Here is a 22013-nt window from a genome sequence, read left to right on the forward strand (position 1 = left end):
GCACAGATGCCTGCCGGTAAGAGCAGCCATGGTGCCCCGATTTTGCCGCGATCCTGCCCCAGCACCCGGCGTACCTTGCGCAGTACATGGGGTTAATATGGCATACAATGGTGGGGGAAAAAAAAAAACAACCAAAAAACATGCAATTCCTCCACGGTTTTATGGGTTTAGTCCATACAGCGTTCCCTTTGCGGCAAAAAATGACCCCTGTGCCATTTCATTCTCTGGGTCAGTACAATTACGTTATTACATATGTAGAGGTTTTATGGGACACATTTATTAAGACCGGCATTTTAGAGACCGGTCCTAATAAAGCCCTAACTGGTGGTGGTTCCGCGGATTTTGTGAAGAGGCGCCGGCTTCTTCATAACTTTTGCGGATCCTGCGCCAGTTCTAAAAGTAAAACAGCTTCCAAAACAGGCGTAGGAAAATGTAAAGGAGACGGACTTGACCCCGTCCACTTTTTTTTTAGACCTGGCATAAGTAGTCGAGCAGTCTCCGCTTAATAATGTAAATAAAAAAAAATTGGGGTAGGAGAAGCGATGAAAAAAATGGCAAATCAGCCATTTTTATACTTTTCTGTTACGCCAGTTAGCATATTGGACAAACATTTTTATATTTTAATTGTACGAGCGGTTTCAGAAGCGGTGAAGCAGATACCATGTTTAAACATTGCTCCAGCGCCGTCCGGCACCGGTAGCAAAATTGTTAATGGAGTGAAAAACATTCCTATGCGTGGATTACAGATCATAGCACTATTCCTAACCATTTAAGCTAACAGCATCATAGCTGCTTATTGGTGTTACATTTTATAATAGTTAATTTTATAACATACAAGTAAATTTAAAATTAAAAGAACACCAAGGACTTAGTGATTTTCCCATCTTGCTATTACATCCTCACTCTGCTGTTCACTTCCTGCTTTCCTGCTAAGGCTGGGCGGGCTTAGGCAGTTTGAGTGAAGGCCTGTGATGCCTCCTTATGACATCACCCTGAGAACTCAGTCCTTGCCTGCTCATTCATGTGGATAGTAGGAGTCAGTCTGTCTGCTGAATCCTCACTCAGAGCCATGATAGACAGTAACATGTGGCTGTCCTGCATTCTAATACAGTTTTTTCCAAACCCATTCTGAGCAGCAAAAAGGAGACTTTTGTATTACTTACCAGTAAAGTCTCTTTCTCGCTCTTCCTTGGGGGACACAGGAAACCATGGGTATAGCTCTGCTCCCTAGGAGGCGTGACACTAAGCGAAAGCTGTAAGCCCCTCCTCCATCAGCTATACCCTTCAGCCTGGAGAAGAGACTGCCAGTTGCGTGTCCAAGTAGTGAAAGATAACCACCAACCAGAAAAAGAACTGTCGAGCCCCAACGGGGGCAACCAAGCCGGAACCACAACTGTAACCCAATGAAGGGCGGGTGCTGTGTCCCCCAAGGAAGAGCGAGAAAGAGACTTTACTGGTAAGTAATACAAAAGTCTCCTTTTCTCGCCCATATTCCTTGGGGGACACAGGAAACCATGGGACGTTCCAGAGCAGTCCCAGAAGGGAGGGACCAGAACAAACTCAACCAACACCAGAGGCATCAATCAACTGCCGCCTGCAACACCAGACGGCCTAAAGCAGCGTCAGCCGACGCATGAGTATGCACCCTGTAGAACTTGGTGAAGGTGTGCAAGAAGGACCAAGTGGCCGCCTTGCAAATCTGCTCCGAAGAAGCCCGATTTCTCTGAGCCCAGGAAGCCCCGACCGCTCTAGTGGAGTGAGCGGTAACACCAAGGGGAGGAACCCTGCCCTTGGCGAGATAAGCCTCAGTAACAGCCATCTTGACAAAACGAGCGATAGCAACTTTGGATGCCGCCATCCCTCTGCGCGACCCTTCCGGGACCACAAAGAGCGAGTCAGTATGCCTGAAAGAGCTGGTTACTTCCAGGTAAATCTTGAGCGCCCTGACAACGCCCAGGCGATGAAGCTTCCTCTCCCGCGGATGGGAAGGGGAAGGACACAAAGAGGGGAGAACGATGTCCTCGTTCAGATGAAAGGCGGAGACCACCTTAGGAAGGAAGGAAGGGACCGGACGAAGAACCACCTTGTCCTGGTGGAACACTAGGAAAGGTTCCAGACAGGAGAGTGCAGCCAATTCGGACACCCTCCGAAGAGAGGTGATGGCTACAAGGAAAATAACCTTGCAGGACAGAAGTCGCAAGGAAACCGTCCGCAGAGGCTCGAAAGGAGAAGCCTGGAGCGCTGAGAGAACCAGGTTCAGGTCCCAGGGCGGGGTACCGGAGGGCGATACGGGGGAACCGCGTGAGCCACGCCCTGAAGGAAGGTCTTGACAGGACCAAGGGGGGCCAGTGGGCGCTGAAACAAAATGGACAGCGCAGATACCTGACCCTTCAAAGAACTAAGGCCTAGACCTTGGGCCAGTCCGCTCTGCAGGAAGGACAAAACGGTGGGGAGAGAAAAGCGGAGCGGAGGAATCCCCAGCTCGGCACAGAACCCCAAAAAAGTCCTCCAGGTCCTATAATAGATCCTAGAAGAGGACGGCTTACGGGCGCGGATCATGGTGCGGACGACGTCCGCAGAAAAGCCCCTACGTGTCAGGACGGTGGTCTCAACAACCACGCCGTCAAACGTAGGGACCCTAAACGCGGGTGGAAGATCGGTCCCTGAGAGAGAAGATCTTCCCTGGCGGGCAGTGGCCAGGGCGAGTCTGCCAGGAGCAGCATGAGGTCGGCATACCAAGACCGGCGGGGCCAGTCCGGAGCGACCAGAATCACCGAGACGCCTTCCGCCGCGATCTTCCGAAGGACCTTGGGCAGGAGAGGGATGGGAGGGAATATGTATGGGCGCGCGAAGCCTCGCCAAGGAAGAACGAGGGCGTCGGCTCCGCAAGCTCCCGGATCCCTGGCCCTGGACAGATAGGCGGGGACCTTGTGATTGAATTTTGAGGCCATGAGGTCCACGTCCGGAATGCTCCAACGAAGGCAAATGGCCTCGAATACCTCCGGGTGAAGAGACCACTCGCCGGGGTCGACGGTGGTGCGACTGAGGAAGTCCGCCGCCCAATTGTCCACCCCTGGAATAAAAATTGCAGATAGGGCCGGGACGTGGGCTTCCGCCCAACGGAGAATGCTGGTGACCTCTCGCATCGCTGCAGCGCTGCGAGTGCCCCCCTGGTGGTTTATGTACGCCACGGCCGTGGCGTTGTCTGATTGTACACGAACTGGATGACCCTTCAGCAGATGAGTCCAGTGTCGTAGAGACAGAAGGGCCGCTCTCAGTTCCAGGACATTGATCGAGAGTTTGGACTCCGATGGAGACCAAATGCCCTGGACGGATCGGGGAGGAAACACGCCTCCCCAGCCCGAGAGACTGGCATCGGTTGTAACCACCAACCAGTTGAGTGGCAGAAAGGACCTGCCCAGAAGAGGGGACTGTAACCACCAGCGGAGAGATGACCGCACCGGAGGCGAAAGATGGAAGGGATGATCCAGAGACTGCGGCGATTTGTCCCAGGAGGAGAGGATCGCCCGTTGGAGAGGGCGGGAGGTGAAACTGCGCAAATGGGATCGCCTCGAAGCAGGCAACCATCTGCCCCAATACCCGCATGCAGAAGCGGAAGGACGGTCGACGGTGGAGAAGGAGACCCCGAACCGCCCCACGGAGGATCAGACGTTTTTCCGAGGGAAGACGTACCTCCGCCGCTCCCGTGTCTAAAAGCATTCCCAGGAAGACGAGTTGTCTGGGGGGGGAAGAGAGGACTTGGGGAAGTTGATGACCCAACCGAACCTCGCCAGAGTCTCTAGAGTGAGATCCACGCTGGCAACCGCTTGAGAAAGGGACGGAGCCTTGATGAGGATATCGTCCAAGTACGGTAGCAGAAAAACACCCCTGGAACGGAGTAAGGCTAAAACCGGGGCCAGGACCTTGGTGAACACCCGGGGGGCTGTTGCCAGTCCAAAGGGAAGGGCGACAAATTGGAAGTGGAGGTCCCCCACGGCGAATCGAAGGAAGCGATGGTGACACTGGGCTACCGGAACATGGAGGTAGGCATCCTGTATATCGATGGAAGACATGAAATCTCCCTGCTCCAGGGAAGCCACCGCGGAGCGGAGGGACTCCATCCGAAACCGTCGAAGGAGGAGAAAACGGTTGAGCTTTTTGAGGTCCAAAATGGGCCGCACCGAACCTCCCTTCTTGGGAACTACAAAGAGGTTAGAGTAGAACCCTTGGAATCTTTCCTCTAGAGGAACGGGGGTAATCACCCCCCTGTCCAGTAAGGCTTGAACGGCCGCGGAGAACGCAGCCGCGTCTTTCGGGTCTCGCGTGGGGCGGGAGCGAAAGAACCGATCCGGAGGGAAGGATGCAAATTCGATTTTGTATCCGGAGGACACAATTTCGAGGGCCCAGGCGTCGGAGACGTGAGCCATCCAGACGTCCTTGAAAAGGAGGAGCCGGCCCCCCACCCGGGTGGGTGGGGGCGCGCCTTCAGGCAGAGGACTGTTTTGCTGCGGGTGTGCGGGCAGCCTGCGGCTTGCGCCAGGAGGGCTGCGCCCGAAAAAACGGCTTCCTACGCTTGTCCTGGGGAGGAGCCGAAGCGGCAGCTGTGGTGGGAGCCCCAGAGGCCCTGCGGGAGGACCGAAAACGAGACGCACCAGGCTTCCGCGGGGGGCGCCCCTGGCTTGGGGTTGAGGAAGATGGGTGCTTTTACCACCCGTGGCCTCTGAAATAAGTTCGTCTAAGCGGACCCCGAAAAGGCGGGAACCCGCAAACGGTAGCCCCGCCAAGGAACGTTTGGAGGCAGCGTCAGCTTTCCAGACCTTCAGCCAGAGCTCCCTCCTGACGGCAACTGCCAGGGCGGAGGAGCGTGCAATAAGGGCTCCCGCATCAAGGGAGGCCTCACAGACAAAATTCCCGGCCCGAATAATAAGCTGGGCCAAGGAACGTAGGTCCTGGATGGGGATGTCCGAGTCCAACTCCTGTTCCAGCTGCGTACCCCAAGCAGAGATTGCTTTCCTGCCCAAGCAGAGGCAAAAACCGGTCTGAGGGCAGAACCGGAGGCAGCAAAAATGCCCTTGGACAGGGTCTCCATGCGACGGTCCTCCGCTGACTGAAGAGAGGACCCGTCGGGAACAGGGATGGCCGTGTTCTTTGACAGCCGGGCCACAGGGGGGTGCACCTTGGGTGGGGAAGACCAGGTGGCCACGACATCGGCTGGAAAAGGATAGCAAATGTCCAGCTTCTTTGGGTTGACAAAACGGGCGTCCGGGCGAGCCCAAGCCTTAGACACCACGGAGGAGAAATCAGAGTAGATTGGAAAGACTTTTGAGGCCTGCCTGGGTCTGATAAAGGAGACGCTAGCTGCGTCCGAGCTAGGGGGGTCATCCTGCACCTTAAAGGTGTCACGTATATCAGAGATGAGTTGACCCATCGCTGAGGCTAGCTTGGACGGCAGGGCCGAGTCCATTTCCAAATCTGAAGCCGCCAATTCACCTTCAGAGAGCGAATCCTTTGGAGAGGAGAGGCTCGTCTGGGTGCGCACGCGTGGCGGGGAGAGGGAGGCATCCGAGGAGGAGGCTCGCTCTACTCTAATACGCTTCTGAGAGTGCCTAGCTCGGGAGGGGTCACTAGGAGAGGGTGAACCCGCTGCAGCGGCAGAAGCAGTGGACCCGGAGGGCGCGACAGTCAGAGTGGCGTCCTGCGGGGTAGGTGGCCTGTCTATTAGGCGGCCCACGACATGAGTGAGGCTTTCCACGGCCTGGGACAGGGATCTAGCCCAGTCAGGCGGGTCAGAGGAAGCAGGGAGCGACACAGCGGGCGACTGAGGCTGCGGTGGAGCTCGGCATGCAGTACAGTGCGGATCAGACTGCCCCCCGGGGAAAGGGTTCCCTACAAGCAGTACAGGCATGGTACCATGGCTTGGCGGCTGCAGAAGGGTCTGACATGGTGGAAGCTGTTGCACTTAAAAGTGAGAACCAAGCAACAGTACTGTGGCACGGAGGAGGTTAAACAGTCCTACCAGACCCGGAGATACAAGCGGCAGCTGTAAGGGGAACAGACTGAGGAGGCTGTGGAGGAGAGGCAGCAGCACGGAGCTGAATGGCTTCAGGATCGCACGGCAGAGAGATGAACCCGGAAGTAGCGGAGCGCAGCAGCACGGAGCTGAATGTGTAAGGAAGCTCCGCCCCCCCTCTGCCGCGCTGAAGCCGAAGCAGAGCCGCGCGCGGCAAAATGATTTTAACCCCCAAGGATGTTGAAGTGCCGGCCATGACATGGCGCCGTTTATGCCAGGAAAAACGGCTCCCACCGCGCCTAGATGTAGCAGACGGCTTGCATGTCTGCAGCCGTCCCTGTAAGGCAGCGTTCTAGGACTGCCCTCCAACTAAGCCCGGTAACGTCCCGATATTCCGTGGCGGGGGGCGGGGGGGTGTCCGGGATTGTAGCAGTGGCCATGTAACAGTGGCCATGTTGGTAGCAGCGGTGGGAGGGAGGAAGGGGAGGCTGGAGCAGCCACTCTCACCATACGCTGTCTTCGCCCTCAGTCCATCCAGCGGGGGTCGCCCCTTCAGCTCCTGGCACCGCGGTGGCAGGAAGCCGGTGGAGGGACTTGGCGTGCGGGCGACCCTGAGCTGGCGGGACGCAGGGGAGCGAGGCTGCCCTGGTCCACCTTGTCTTCTGTGGGGGAGGCGGCAGTGCGGAATTACCGGCACTGGCGCAACTCAACCCCGGGAGAAACAGAGGGGTCTAATGCGCCTCTGTTGTCCCTGTAGGTAGAAAAAAACCGAGTTAAAAACAACAAATACGTAAAAATAAAAATCATAGGATAACAACCCTGCATAAGCAGGGGGTGTCTTGCCTCCTTGGACACTAAGCAAAAACTGGCAGTCTCTTCTCCAGGCTGAAGGGTATAGCTGATGGAGGAGGGGCTTACAGCTTTCGCTTAGTGTCACGCCTCCTAGGGAGCAGAGCTATACCCATGGTTTCCTGTGTCCCCCAAGGAATATGGGCGAGAAATAATAATTCACTACTATCCATCATCCCAAAAGCATGTTAGCTAATAGCCAAATGATCTGTGCTTTTGCCTCCCATAAAATATTACCATCATCTACCCACCAGCACTGAGTTTTGTTTCCATTACAGCTCTACTACAGTTGTGTATACACCTTAGATGCATATACAGCTCTGCTACATCTGTCTTCCTCTCCACTATCAGCACTGTGTTAGAATCACTTCATATACAGCTCTGCTACATCTGTCTTACCCAGTCCCCACCAGCACTGTGTTTCAATCACTATTATTGTCCCCAGGATCCATTTTCCTGCATATTGTTGTGCCCAGCCTCCCTCCACTCTATAGAGTTCTCCCCATTTGATTGTTATAGCAAAAAAATGGTGGTTTAGTGGATGAGGGAATTATGTGCTGCAGCCATTCACATAGGCTGTTGGTTCTCTTTCTGCTGCTTGCTCCTGCACGCACATCCTCTCTCCCCCCCCCCCCGTTCGCTCCTACGGCCGCGCTGCATACAGAGCATGCGCGGCTCTGTATCAGAAATGCGCATGCGTGGCAGCGTGCTCGCTCTTGTGGCAATGACCGGCCGCCTGGGTGAAAAGTAAGTGCAGTCTGCACAAGCGGAGCGGTGGCCGTATCTATAGGTTGTCACATGTAAACACTGGGGTAAGAGGGAAGGGAATTTATCAAAATGGCTGCATTTTAAATAATAGAAGCAAATTGCAAAAATTAGCTATGGCACTAGTGTAAACTTTTCAAATATGATCATGCAGATGGCAATACCCCTTTAATACATACCAACTCCTCCCATCATTTGGCTGCTGTATGCACTACTAGATCCACCGGCTGTTGAATTAAGAAACAGCTCCACGTATCTGTGTTCTAAAAATAAAACGAGAGGGAAGATTACTTTAAAAAGTTATATACTCACAAGGCGGTTTTTCCACAGCAGAATTTCCTGATACTCCACATAGGTAAGTTTCTGGTGTAGATTTATATTTAATTTTTTTAATATAGTAGATGAGATATACTTTACTGCTACTGTAAAACACTGGATTTTCCAGCATGCAATTTGACTGCATTATTATCAAAAGCGGAACCGGTCACCTACGTCATCGCTATTTAAGTAAGGGAATTTCATAGTAGCACGTCACCTTGTACACAAAAACCACCAGTGTTCAAAAAAATAAAATACAAACTTTGCAGGCTCATTTGCATTTCAAAATGGTGTTGATCTCAGCAAAAGGAGCCCAGAAACGCCTCATGCCAGGGCCAAGCCTACCTTTATGTAGAGCCCAAGCCCACCTCCCCTCAACTGACATGATGCCCCCTGTTCCAATATATACACCCCCTCCCATGCCTAACTCCGCCCAACTGTTTGCTGTCGCATTTTGTCCACAGAGAATTAGATTAAATTCCGCCCAGCGATGTGTGCAGCCTGTGCTGGCATCCAGCAGCATGGGGGAAGAAAAGGTACATTTGTGAATAAGGTGACAAGTGCAGCTATACAATTGCCTTACTTAAAAGGGGTTGTCCCACAAAAGAAAAGGAGAAAAAAAAAAAAAAAAAAAAAAAAAATTATAAATATATTCTCTACAGTTTAAAAAAAAAAAAAAAACAGCACTTGGATCTGAAAACTTTGGTAATTGCTTGCATTGAAAAATTTTATATAGCCACTGAACTGAATAGTTCAGTGGCTATATAAAATTTTTCAATGCATGCAATTACAAAAGTTTTCAGATCCAAGTCGTTTTTTTTTTTTTAACTGTAGAGAATATATTTATAATTTTTTTTTCTATACAATTTAGATACAATTTTTCCTATACAATTTATCTGTATAGCTTCATTTGCTCTGTTCTTTTTCTATTTCTTTTTCCTGCTCACAGAGATGGCCACACATACTGCATTTCATCCTTCTGCCTCCTGAGCTGTGATACAGAGAGAGCTGCAGCAGAAAAGACACTCCCCTTGAGCTGTGATGGGGGCGTGTACATGCTCTGCCTCTTAGCTGCAGCAGAAAAGACACTCCCCTTGAGCTGTGATGGGGGCGTGTACATGCTCTGCCTCTTAGCTGCAGCAGAAAAGACACTCCCCTTGAGCTGTGATGGGGGCGTGTACATGCTCTGCCTCTTAGCTGCAGCAGAAAAGACACTCCCCTTGAGCTGTGATGGGGGCGTGTACATGCTCTGCCTCTTAGCTGCAGCAGAAAAGACACTCCCCTTGAGCTGTGATGGGGGCGTGTGCATGCTCTGCCTCTTAGCTGCAGCAGAAAAGACACTCCCCTTGAGCTGTGATGGGGGCGTGTACATGCTCTCCCTCTTAGCTGCAGCAGAAAAGACACTCCCCTTGAGCTGTGATGGGGGCGTGTACATGCTCTCCCTCTTAGCTGCAGCAGAAAAGACACTCCCCTTGAGCTGTGATGGGGGCGTGTACATGCTCTCCCTCTTAGCTGCAGCAGAAAAGACACTCCCCTTGAGCTGTGATGGGGGCGTGTACATGCTCTGCCTCTTAGCTGCAGCAGAAAAGACACTCCCCTTGAGCTGCCAGCTTGATATAAATCTAGCAGAGAAATTTATGGTGATATCTCCGGATCCATGTGAGGTACAGGGCTGGCTCCAGCTTTGTTAGAAAGATAATACTATGCACTATATGATATCGGATTTTGATAGCAATGATGGGCAACAGTTTCCCTTTAAATCAATAGAAATTTTTTGAAACACTACAGACCGTCTTTCTACAGCATATGTAATCACTTTTTTGCATCTCAATATGCACTGGGTATGGATTTTTATTTGCAGGTGACTCATATGGCAACTAGACTCATATGGCAACTGTGTAGTGGTAGGTTCCCTCTGGTTTCTAGCCATTCTGCTATGACCTTTTTGTATCACCCTATGCTCCCTACTAGTCTTGCCACGTCCATGACGAGACCATGGTTTCAGCGGGGAGTGTTTCGGTTTGCAGATATTGTGGACCCCTTCACTAGGGACCTCTTGCAGTTTTCCAGACCAAATATGATCACCCCTCCTCCTCCAATTACTTTTATATCCAGGTCACTTTGCACAGTCCATTTTTTTCAGGGGTCAGTCTCCCTCCCGACTCCCTTTGAAGGGAAGGAGTACACGTGAAGGGTCTAATTTCTGAGATCTACTCCATATTGCTGACTCCGTTCCCTGATCGGGTTCAAAGGCACACCTACATGGTACGGTGGGAGGAGTACCTAGGGAAGACCTTACCGGACGCACTCTGGCACCTTATATGGAGGAGGGCAGAGAAATCCTCTGTTGGTACTACACCAGGAGAACCAATATAAAATGTTAATGTACTGGTACCACACTCCTGACCTCCTCCATAGAATGAACCCAGTGGTCTCAAGAGATTGCTGGAGGTGTGGGTTGCATAGGGGTACATTGCCTCATTTTCTGGGACTGCCCCAAAATACGCCCCTATTGGACTGGAGTAGGCACCCTACTGAGTGATATTTTTCGCACTGGAAATCCGACCTGACCCCATGTCCTTCTTGCTTAAATGTGTTCCCCATTGAAGTTACTATTAATACTAAAAGCAGCCCGTTGTTTAATCTCCCGATCTAGGAAAAGCCCTGATCCACCACGGGTTTCTGATTTGTATGCTAGTGTTATACATGCTTAATCAACATGAATGGGATGCTTTACATGTTTCATCTTTTACCTTGTACTATTGTGCATGAATCTATTGTAGATGTGCATTGTCATTTATATATTCTTTAATCTTTTGATCCCCTCTCCTATTCACCCTACAACAAGCATGTAACCAATGAAGAGAAGGCAGCGATTGAGAATAAGTAACCAAAAATAAAAGCCGACAACGGCTTTTAAGGAAAATTGGGTTGTACCTCATTAGCATTTTGTTCACTTTCTTTAGCATTGTAAAGGACTATTACCAATATTTATGTAGATATCAATAAATATTCATAAACAGGCGTGAACCGTCTATTGATGACTCCGCCTATTTATGCCTTCATAATAAAGAATACTCTCACTTTACCTTACGCTAATCACTAACTAGCGGAATGCGCCTTACTAACTACCGCTAGTAACCACGCGTTACACAGTAGGTACAAATAACAGTATTTATTAACACCTACAGTACACAACGCACGCAATGCACTAACAATACAGTACTAAAAATATAGTACTAAACTACACAATACCAAATTCCACCCACAAACTAACTATACAATACACTTACACGCACACACATTAGCAGCCCACCCAACCTGGACTAAACAATCCCTACAGGGAAATGAAGGGTTAACGGTGGCGCTGCAAGGGTAAATGCAGGACACGGGGTTACTGGGGTACAGAATAGGGAGCAGGGATGCTCCTACAGGGTTAGGGTAGGGTATAGGGGTATGGATGGTGGATTATTTTAGGGGTGTAGCAGGGAGTGATCGATTGGTGGGATAGGGGTATGATCGATTGGTGGGATAGGGGTATGATCGATTGGTGGGATAGGGGTATGATCGATTGGTGGGATAGGGGTATGATCGATTGGTGGGATAGGGGTATGATCGATTGGTGGGATAGGGGTATGATCGATTGGTGGGATAGGGGTATGATCGATTGGTGGGATAGGGGTATGATCGATTGGTGGGATAGGGGTATGATCGATTGGTGGGATAGGGGTATGATCGATTGGTGGGATAGGGGTATGATCGATTGGTGGGATAGGGGTATGATCGATTGGTGGGATAGGGGTATGATCGATTGGTGGGATAGGGGTATGATCGATTGGTGGGATAGGGGTATGATCGATTGGTGGGATAGGGGTATGATCGATTGGTGGGATAGGGGTATGATCGATTGGTGGGATAGGGGTATGATCGAGGGTTAATGCTATCGGTATAGGGTAGGTATTAGTTGGTGGCATAGGGTAGTCAGGGGTTAATGATACTTAGCACTTCCTGGGATGCTCATTGCCAGGGGTCTTCTATGGGGGGGCAGCTCTGCTCTTCTACCCCAGTGCAGGGGCCGCCGCAGTGAGATGACGTCACTGCGCCAGCCCGCGCGTCCCTGCACGAGCGCGTCGGGGCCGCGCTGCTTTTTGACAGGCGGGAGAATCCTTTGATCTCCCGTCTGTAACCCTTCCCATTCCGGACAGCGCTGCCGGAATGCGCATAATAGAAGGAGGGGAGGTTTCTCCCCTCTTCCTATTATGCATAATTATCTCCAGCAGCGCTGGAGATAATTGATACAAAGGACTCTGATTCTATTGAATCAGAGTTCTTTTAAGCATACAGGAGGACCAGACTCTTGTCCGGTCATTCTGATGCAATTAACCAGATGGCATCAGTGTGAATGCTTTGGGCACATTCACACTTATACCTCTGGTTTTAGGTGCCTATAAGGGGACATCATATATAATATATATATGGATGCTTGGGGCACATCCATACACATGTATATTCCCCACAGGGGCCACAATGAGCTCCTGTGGAATGCTAAGGGCAGATGTGCGCAGATGCTGGGCACATCATCCTATAATATGCCTGCATATATACACGCATGCACAGGTTCATTATATAATATATATATTTATTTCAACCCTACCTCAACAAGCATAATGAGCTGAACTGGATTGACATGTCATTTTGAGCCTTACAAAGCTATATTACATGTATAAGTTACTTACGCATATTTGCTTTGTCCTTAGACATTGCAGCTACAGCATCTTCATGAGTTGCAAACTCAACATCAGCTTCTCCAGTCACTCTGCCATCTGCTCCTATTTCAATGTGAACTCTAACTGGATTCAATGGGGAGAAGAACTGTAGACAGGGAAAAAAGGGAGTTTTAATAACATTATATAAAGCAAACAGTACTGAAATAGACTCCGTAGCTTTAACAGACAAGATTAAGAGTGAAGGTGAGATTAAAAGGGAACCTGTCACTGGGATTTTGTGCATAGAGCGGAGCACATGGGTTGCTAGATGGCCGCTAGCACATCCGCAATACCCAGTCCCCATCGCTGTGTGCTTTTATTGCATACAAAAAAAATTATACATATGCAAATTAACCCGAGATGAGTTTTGTATGTGAGAGGAGTCAGGGACAGGACTCATCTCAGGTTAATTTGCATATGTATCAAATCGGTTTTACACACAATAAAAGCACAGAGCTATGGCGACTGGGTATTGCGGATGTGCTAGCGGCCATCTAGCAACCCATATCATCAGCTCTATGCAAAAAATCCCGGTGACATGTTCCCTTTAAGAGTGAAGCTTAAAGGGACACTGACAGGCCCTATAAACATATTTAGTTATTCCTATGCAGTCATAGATCTATTAAAGTGTATTCCAATGATATAAGAGTACCCCCTGTCCGCATTGTAAGCCATGTAAAAACAACTTTATATTCATCTGTCACTCACATTTCTTTATGCCCAAGGGGCGTTTTTTTCTTATACCTTTTGTGCCCATCCGCGCCTCAACTGTCGATTCCTACCGCCGCCCAGCTCATTATTATTCACTGCACTGGGCGGCTCTTACATTCCCCGATCCTGTCAGCGGAGAGAAGAGTTTCTTGGCCGGCACATTATCTGAATTTCTGATGACATCAGCGCTCTGAAGCGCTGGATACGAGTGCCTTGGAGGAGAGATCGGACGCAGGCACATTCAATTACAGGCTTGGGAGGGTGCCGGCGCATGCGCAGATGGTCCGATGCCCATAAGTCTCTCGGGCATGCGCAGGAAATGACACGATCGGGGAATGTAAGAGCCGCCCAGCGCAGTGAATAATAATGAGCGGTAGGAATCGACAGTTGAGGCGCGGATGGGCACAAAAGGTATAAGAAAAAAACATCCCATGGGCATAAAGGAAGGTGATTGACAGATGAATATAAAGTTGTTTTTACATGGTTTACAATGCGGACAGGGGGTACTCTTATATCATTGGAATACACTAATAGACCTATGATTGCATAGGAATAACTAAATATGTTTATAGGGCCTGTCAGTGTCCCTTTAAGAATTATGCACCTGCATAAATTTCTCTGGTGATAGAGAACGGTCACTTTAAAACCCATCAGAAACTACAGTTTCTTAGCATTAGGTGCATATTTAGCATATAAATATATAGCATTTATTAAATAATTAAAATTACACACCTAGTCCACTGTTCATCAGGGGAACGTGGTTAGGAGAGTATTTAACCCCTTCCCAACACATGACTTAATAGTACGCCATGGTGGAAAGTGACTTGCCACACTATTACGTCATGGTGATCAGGCAGGCACCGGAGCCAGAGGTGGTTAAACAGCCTCTGGTATATCAATGCAGCCAGCCATTCCCTGACAACCATACGTTTTATTTTTGTTTTGGTTTTCTCTCAAAGCAGTTGCGTGTAGGCTTATTTTTTGCAGGATGAGTTGCCATCATCATTGGTTCTATTTTGGGGTATTTACAACTTTTTGATCATTTTTTATTTAGCTTTTTTGGAAAATGGATAAGGAAAGGTTTGAAGGTTTTGTTATTGGAGCAAACATCGTGCAGGAAAAAGGAGATGTTATCTTTATTTTACAGGTTAGTATGATTACAGAGATGCCAATTTTTTGTATTTTTTTTTTCTTTAGCATTTTTTTTAAAAAAAATGGTGTCGCCATTTTCCGAGTTTATTTTCCTGCACAAAATCATATTTTCATTGGTACCATAGTACTTTTTGACTGCTATTACACTTTTTGTAAGGCAAGGTGACCAAAAAAGTTTTTTTAAATTATTTTTTACAGTATTTACCTGATGGGATAGATCATGTGATATTTTTATAGAATGTTAGACATGGCGATACCCAATATGTCAATTTTTTATTGTACACGAGTCAGATTTTCATCCCACTGTGGTACTTTTTCAGGATTTGATCCCCATTTCAAGGCAGTACAATATATGCTGTATTTCATTGCATTGACTGTCAGCATATACTGACAAGCATGCCTACAAGACCCTGCCTGGGGGTTGGGCCTTATAAGCCTTTTTAGCAGTCAGGTCTGCGAACTGTGTAACCCTAAAAGCATTTAATCATACTTACAGTATATATGTCGGTCTCTGTTGCTCTGTAAGGGAGACCTCTCATATGTACACAGTGACCAGTTGTGCTTTGAAAACTAGATCCATCTGCATATCTATGGTCAGAAACTATTAAAAGGATAGAAAAAAAATATATATTATTATTAATAATAAAGTTAAAGGTTTTAAGTTACATAAATAAAATGAGTGAGCCAAAAAGCCATACCTCTTCCAAATCTCTGGTCTGCACCAAATGCATATTCATTGTACCCGTTATATTCTTCATAACCACTGTAGCCTTCATAACAGAAAAGATTTGATCAATAAACACATTAACAGTCTCTGATGACAACTTTGTCAGTTTCTCATTAACAGTTTTCCCCATAGAGGAGGAGAAAAAAAATAAAAAATAAAAGTTTTCCTGGAGTAACTAATTATCAGAACAAAAAGGCACTGCTGCAGCCGAACAAAGATACTAATCTAGGGTGATGTCCTTTACCACCCGAAAAGGTATGGGTATCCAAAGAGCCGATCAGGAACAAACATTCCTGCAAACACTCGTTCCCGACAAACTCCCCATCTAAAATTGCCGCCAATCAACAAGCGAAATGTTTGTTTATCAGTTGATCCCCTCGTTCGTGCAGGCACACCAATCATTGCTCCAGGCAACAGATTGTGCTGTCTAAACAACGATCTGCTGCTCAGAAGCCAAGATTCAGCATGAGGATGAGGTACTGCTATAGTGATCCTTTGTCCTCATACAGTAAAGGAGACAGCTGCATTTATATGCACCTGTCTCCTACACTGAACGAGCAGCCGACTGTCAGGAAGGAACGCTTGCCTACCGACATTCAGCTGCATCATCGAGTGGTGTAAACTCGTTGGTCGGTTGAAATTTAACAAACACTTTAGCCAATCGATGTCAGACCATTATCGTTTGAAAAGAAGTGAGCCGTGTAATATTTTCAGAACGTTCCCAAGCACATGCCAGGGAAGAAGAGAACAAACCCTGAACTGGAAAAAGACGACGTGGAAGCCAGCACGTAGAGACCCAGAGTGTGGGGAGCAGGCATTATCCTTTCACTAGGGTAGGAAGGGAAGGAAGGGGGGGGGGGGGGAGAATTGGGCTGCCAGCACCTGTTAGAAATTGTGTTAATGGACAGTCCTTTTAAGTGGCAGTTTTCTGAGAGTCAAAAATGGGTTGGAAAGTCTATAAAGGATCTGTATTTTTCCTTTACAAAAATGACACCTAATAATAATAAAATGTATTTATATAGCACCACCATATTTCCCAGCGCTTTACAAATTCATAGGGTTCATGTACAAAACAAAACTGGCTAATATGCAACTTGAGTCAGAACCCTGCTCGCAAGAGCTTACAATCTATGAGCCACCTGTACGAAAACCTTTATAGCAGCTTACCTCCTCCATATCCACCACGCCTCATCCGATCAAAACCTCTTCCTAAGTTATTGTAACCTCTTCCTACACCTGGTCTGTCATAGGGTCCAGGGCGCTGCATACCAAAAAGCTTCCTGGGAGGATCATAGTGTGTACGAACCTCTGCTCTACTGCTCTGAAAAATTTCTATATACCTGGAGAAGAAAAGCAGAGAATAAAAATGCAGTTAAATACACTCACAAGCTACAAATGTCAATCTGACAGTTTAAATATAATCTATGCATACTTAAATCTAAAATGTAACACCTAGGCAGTGTTCACATCTGCACTGGAGGCTCCATTTGGCCTCCAAGGCAGATTCCGTCAAAAATAGCGGAGAGGAAAGTCTGGTATGGACAACCTTTTTCTCCGTTCAAAGCGTTCTCCTGAAAGGAAACTGAACAGATTCCATTATAGTCAATGGGATATCTTTTGCTCCATTGCTTTCAGTTATGTGCCAAATCCAGCACTTCTTAGTTTCGTTGTTCTATTCCTATAACAGAGCAGAACAAAGGAAATAAAGAACGCCAATGTTAAAGAGCCCTTACTATAATCTCAACATTTTACAATACTAAATTGTGATCTTTCGGTAGGGTGCATCATTATAATATATATTTTAAAAAAAAACAAAAAAAAACAAAACACTATTTTAGTCTGTATAATAGTCACAGGTGCAAGTAAACCCTTTGTGACGAGTTAAGAGCTGAATTTTATGCCATATATTGAACAAAAAAAAAGTCAATCACATTTTCTTATGGCACTACTAAACTAATTTAATGTCAGCACTAAGTCAGAATTTACTTTAGAACATTAACTCATACACCTTAACACATTAAAATTTATATTCTGTCTATGATATGCAAATATACCATAAGAAAGGCGACATCCAACCATCCATCCCCACCTGTGCCCTATTCTCTCCTTGTGTTTCTTTAGAGCCTTTTCAGCTATTTCCTGTGAAGCAAACTGCACGAAGGCCTCCCCCGTACTCCTCCCCTGGAAGTCCACCGGCAATGTTATCCCATTTGGCACGATTTCCAACCCTTCAACCCAAGGACAAATAACCCCAGTGGGGGGTTAACATTTTATTGATTTATAAATATTTGTAAAATAAATTACAAGCCCATAAAAACATAAAATACAGCAGATAATAAGGGCAGTGGCAAACATTTACCATGGGAAAAAATGATTTAAACCAGCCACCAATGGAAAGACCTGTTAAGAAAGAGTACTTGGAGACAGAGTCAAAGTCTGAAAGCCCTCAAATGTTCTGGGACAATTTCCCCTATGGAAGGGGGGGAGAAAGAGCTGTGGGGCAGCCTAAAACTGCTGTCCAGTCACCTAAGACAATGGACAGACAGTCATTCAAATGTTTTAAACAGACAGGTCAGGCTGTGTTTACATCTGCCTTGAAGGCTTTGTTAGGAAGAACACTGTCCGATTCAGGCAAAAGAGGCACAACATGGCACAGCAATGTTGCACTTTTTTTTAGTTAACATGGTGAAAACCAGACACTGAAATTGTAATCAATGGAGTCTATTTTAGTTTTTCTGCTCCTACAACAGAAAAATGTAAATAGCACAAATGTGAACACAGCTTTAGGCCTTATGCACACAAACCCATCTCTTTGGAGAGCCACAAAATATGGGTGAGGCCTGCATTCCATGCCCATTTTATTTGCAGACACTCTTTTTCGGAACAGACATACGCAAGTCAATGGATCTGCAAAAAATGTGGACCGCAAAATGGATTTGGTCTTGTGCATGAAGCCATATCCAACAGTTTCATTGTAAATAGTTTAACAATTGAAAGTATCTAAACGTTCGTAGTTAAACCTGTTCTAAATGTGCTGAACATTTTTCCAACATGGTTTATTAAAAAAAAAAATCCTAGCGAAATAGGCACCTGAATTTCAAGTGGCTACTGCACTTTAGGATACATACTCCGGTACTAGGGTTGCACCAAGTATTGAACTTCCGGTACCCAATCAATATACCGGGATTTGCTATTTCTTGATACTAGTATCTCTTGGAGGACATGGTACGTGTTAAACTGGGAGCACATGTTCTCCTCAGCAACACAGTGGAGGAGTCCTTCCCTCCCCACTGACGCAACCGCCACTGCCACCAATAAGAGGGGAGGGGCTGTTATTGTATTATAATACTGGGGTAGGAACGCACTGCGCCAGCAATGCATATAATTAACCACAAATGTAGGCTGCGGGTGCTGCCTGTATCACAGCAGGCACCCGCAGCCTACTTTTGTATTTAAGGGTTAATTATATGCATTGGTGGCGCAACGATAATGATAATAATTTTTAGGTGACCTAGTGGGTATAAAAATATATAAATAAAAAACATTAGGTATCACCACATCTAAAAGTTTGAACTATAAAAAATAAAAAAACAAAAAACACGATTTGTCATTTTTTTTTGTCACCTTGTCCCCCTAAAAATAAATTGTATACGACTGTTCTATCATGGGCCGGACATTCCAAAAATTTGGAATTTTCTGGGGTTATATTTTTCTTTCACGTGGAATCAAAATTTTGGTATTGTGACAACACTATCCAGTACACTGCTGTGTATGGAAATATGGATTCCCCTGTGGCTGCACCGAGCGCTTTTCAGGCAGAAGCAGCATAGTACACTGCTCTCCTGATTGTTCCTGGTCTTCTAAAAGCCAGACATTTATGCAAAACAGGAGTGTGATGTGTTAAGAATCTCCTGCCTGTACAGAGCTCAGTACGGTTACAGGGAAATACATATTTCCTTACACAGCAGTGTATGGGAGTACAGACTCCCAAGTGCAACATGCACCTGAACTTCTGGTGCTTATTTCAATAAGTGAAAAAATAAATAAAAATAAAATCTTTTCAGCACATTTAGAACAGGTTTAGATAAAATTATGAATGTGTAGTTAATCTTTAAAGTTATAAGATAGAAAAAAATAAAACACAAGTACAATAACTAAAATTAAAGCAAGTTTTTAAAAGTCTATTTTAAAAGAAATGATAACATCACGATATCAAAATTTTTGTAGAGATTCTCAAATGTATTTTAAAAATAGTTGAGGCTGCCCCATAACAGCAGTCAATATTATCAAATTTGCACACAATTACCATAATCGAATAACACAATGGCTGAAATGGGCTATAAAGAAAAACCCAGAAAGGATTTCTATATACATACAAATTTTAATTTTTTTTCACATACTAAAATGTGTCTTCTACCTGAAAAAAACTGAACTATTTCTTCCTTGCTGCAACCAAATGGTAGGCCTCTTAAACGAACAAAACCATCATTTGCAGTGTCAGGGCTGTTTGGACCAGTGTGCTTCAGAACCCAGTCCATTTCAACACTGTTGGACTTGAATACTGTAATAAAAGAAAAAAAAAAAAATGATAAAAGTAAAAAACAGACAATACATGCAAGACAGCATGTTGTGAATTTTGCCATTAAGCTGCTTGTTAGGCTAGGTTCACACCTGAGCGTTTTACAGCGCGTTCCTACGCGCTGTAAAACGCTCAACAGGCAAAAACCAAATGTTTCCCTATGGGCATGGTCCTCACCTGAGCGTTTAACAGCACGTACGAACGCGCTGTAAAACGCCCTACGCCCCAAGAAGTACAGGAGCTTCTTTGGGGCGTATTGTGGCGCATAACACCTGTTTTTCATAGTACGCCTCTGTGTTCAATAGCAAGAACGAGCGCACGACACGCGTTTCCAAAATACAAAAACGTCCCAAAATACGCCATAAAAACGCCTGTAAACAGCGCTTATCGAATACGCTCAGGTGTGAACCCAGCCTTAGAGAACAGCAAGTTGTGCAAAAAGTACAGAAACATTGAACAGTTGGACATGTGCATTCAAAAGTGTAGAGGTGGTCACATTAAGTTTACCTATAAAGGTTAGGCTAGTTTCACACTAACAGCAGGGGAGTCCGACAGGCTGTTCCGGTGGGTGACAGCCTAGTTCACGTGTGCCCCCGGACTGCCGCTCCGTCCCCATTGATTATAACTGCCGCCGGAACTCCGCCCCAGTTACAGTCAATGGGGACGGAGCGGCAGTCCGGGGGCACACATGAACTAGCGGCAGGACGGTTCAGACAAGCCATTCACCCGCCAGAACAGCCTGCCGGACTCCCCTGCCGCTAATGTGAAAGTACCCTTAGGCCCCTTTCACACAGGCGAGTATTCCGCGCGGATGCGATGCGCGAGTTGAACGCATTGCACCCGCACTGAATACCGACCCATTCATTTCTATGGGGCTGTTCACATGAGCGGTGATTTTCACGCATCACTTGTGCGTTGCGTGAAAATCGCAGCATGCTCTATATTCTGTGTTTTTCACGCAACGCACGCCACATAGAAGTGAATGGGGTTGCGTGAAAATCGCAAGCATCCGCAAGCAAGTGTAGATGTGGTGCGATTTTCACGCACGGTTGCTAGGAGACGATCGGGACGGAGACCTGATCATTATTATTTTCCCTTATAAACATGGTTATAAGGGAAAATAATAGCATTCTGAATACAGAATGCATAGTAAAATAGCGCTGAGGGGTTAAAAAAAATAAAAATTTAACTCACCTTAATCCACTTGCTCGCGCAGCCCGGCATCTCGTCTGTCTCCTTTGCTGAACAGGACCTGTGGTGAGCATTCATTGCAGCAACAGGACCTCTGGTGACGTCACTCCAGTCATCACATTATCTTTTACCATGGTGATGGGTCATGTGATGGCTCATGTGATGACCGGAGTGACGTCACCACAGGTCCTGTTCCTGGAATGAATGCTCACCACAGGTCCTGTTCATCAAAGAAGGAGACAGACGAGATGCCGGCAGCACGAGCAAGTGGATTAAGGAGAGTTAAATTTTTTATTTTTTTTATAACCCTTCCAGCGCTATTTTACTATGCATTCTGTATTCAGAATGCTATTATTTTCCCTTATAACCATGTTATAAGGGAAAATAATACAATCTACACAACCCCGAACTTCTGTGAAGAAGTTCGGGTTTGGGTAGTAAATATGCACGATTTTTTGGGAGGGGGATTTGACTACAGCTTGTAGTACCCTTCTCCCAAAGGCAGCATCAGAGTCCAGATGCAAACTACAGTGTCTCAAAAAGGTATGTGGTGAGGTCCAAGTGGCTGCTCTGCAAACATGAGTGAGAGTGAAGCATCGGCCCCCGCTGTCGCCCATATAGTAGCCACTGCTCTTGTTGAACGTGCACCGAACCCCTCTGGGACAGGAAGCCCCATTTAAATATATGCCACAGAGATTGCCAACTTTACCCACCTAGCAATAGATGCTATGGAAGCTTCCACCACCCCCGCCCCTCTTACAAGGACCCTGAAAATGGATGAGAAGATTTTCGTCTACCCTCCAGGTAAGTAATCACTTTGTCATTTAGTATGATGGTATAAGGAGTAAAAGTAGAAAAGGCCAGAATTTGAGAGATTTATCTAGCTGTACGTTACGGTCAGCAAAAAGGACATTTTTAACATTGACTCATCGGCTCAAATGGCGA

The 22013-nt window shown here is 46.8% G+C and overlaps 1 protein-coding gene across 4 annotated transcripts in view; it reads right to left on the minus strand.

The window, feature by feature from the left end:
• Positions 1-22013, minus strand: part of LOC120977073 (heterogeneous nuclear ribonucleoprotein H-like) — a 68050-nt gene that overhangs the window by 35788 nt on the left and 10249 nt on the right. For all 4 annotated transcript variants that reach the window (XM_040404859.1, XM_040404843.1, XM_040404851.1 and 1 more), the window contains exons 4-10: positions 19716-19859; positions 17388-17526; positions 16466-16638; positions 15270-15341; positions 15066-15172; positions 12679-12814; positions 7804-7887 (exon numbers count right to left, since the gene is read on the minus strand). In XM_040404859.1, coding sequence (XP_040260793.1) covers positions 7804-7887; positions 12679-12814; positions 15066-15172; positions 15270-15341; positions 16466-16638; positions 17388-17526; positions 19716-19859 — 855 coding nt within the window. The remainder of the gene's footprint in view (positions 1-7803; positions 7888-12678; positions 12815-15065; positions 15173-15269; positions 15342-16465; positions 16639-17387; positions 17527-19715; positions 19860-22013) is intronic.

Source organism: Bufo bufo, chromosome 1, assembly GCF_905171765.1.
Source record: "Bufo bufo chromosome 1, aBufBuf1.1, whole genome shotgun sequence".
NCBI lineage: Eukaryota > Metazoa > Chordata > Amphibia > Anura > Bufonidae > Bufo > Bufo bufo.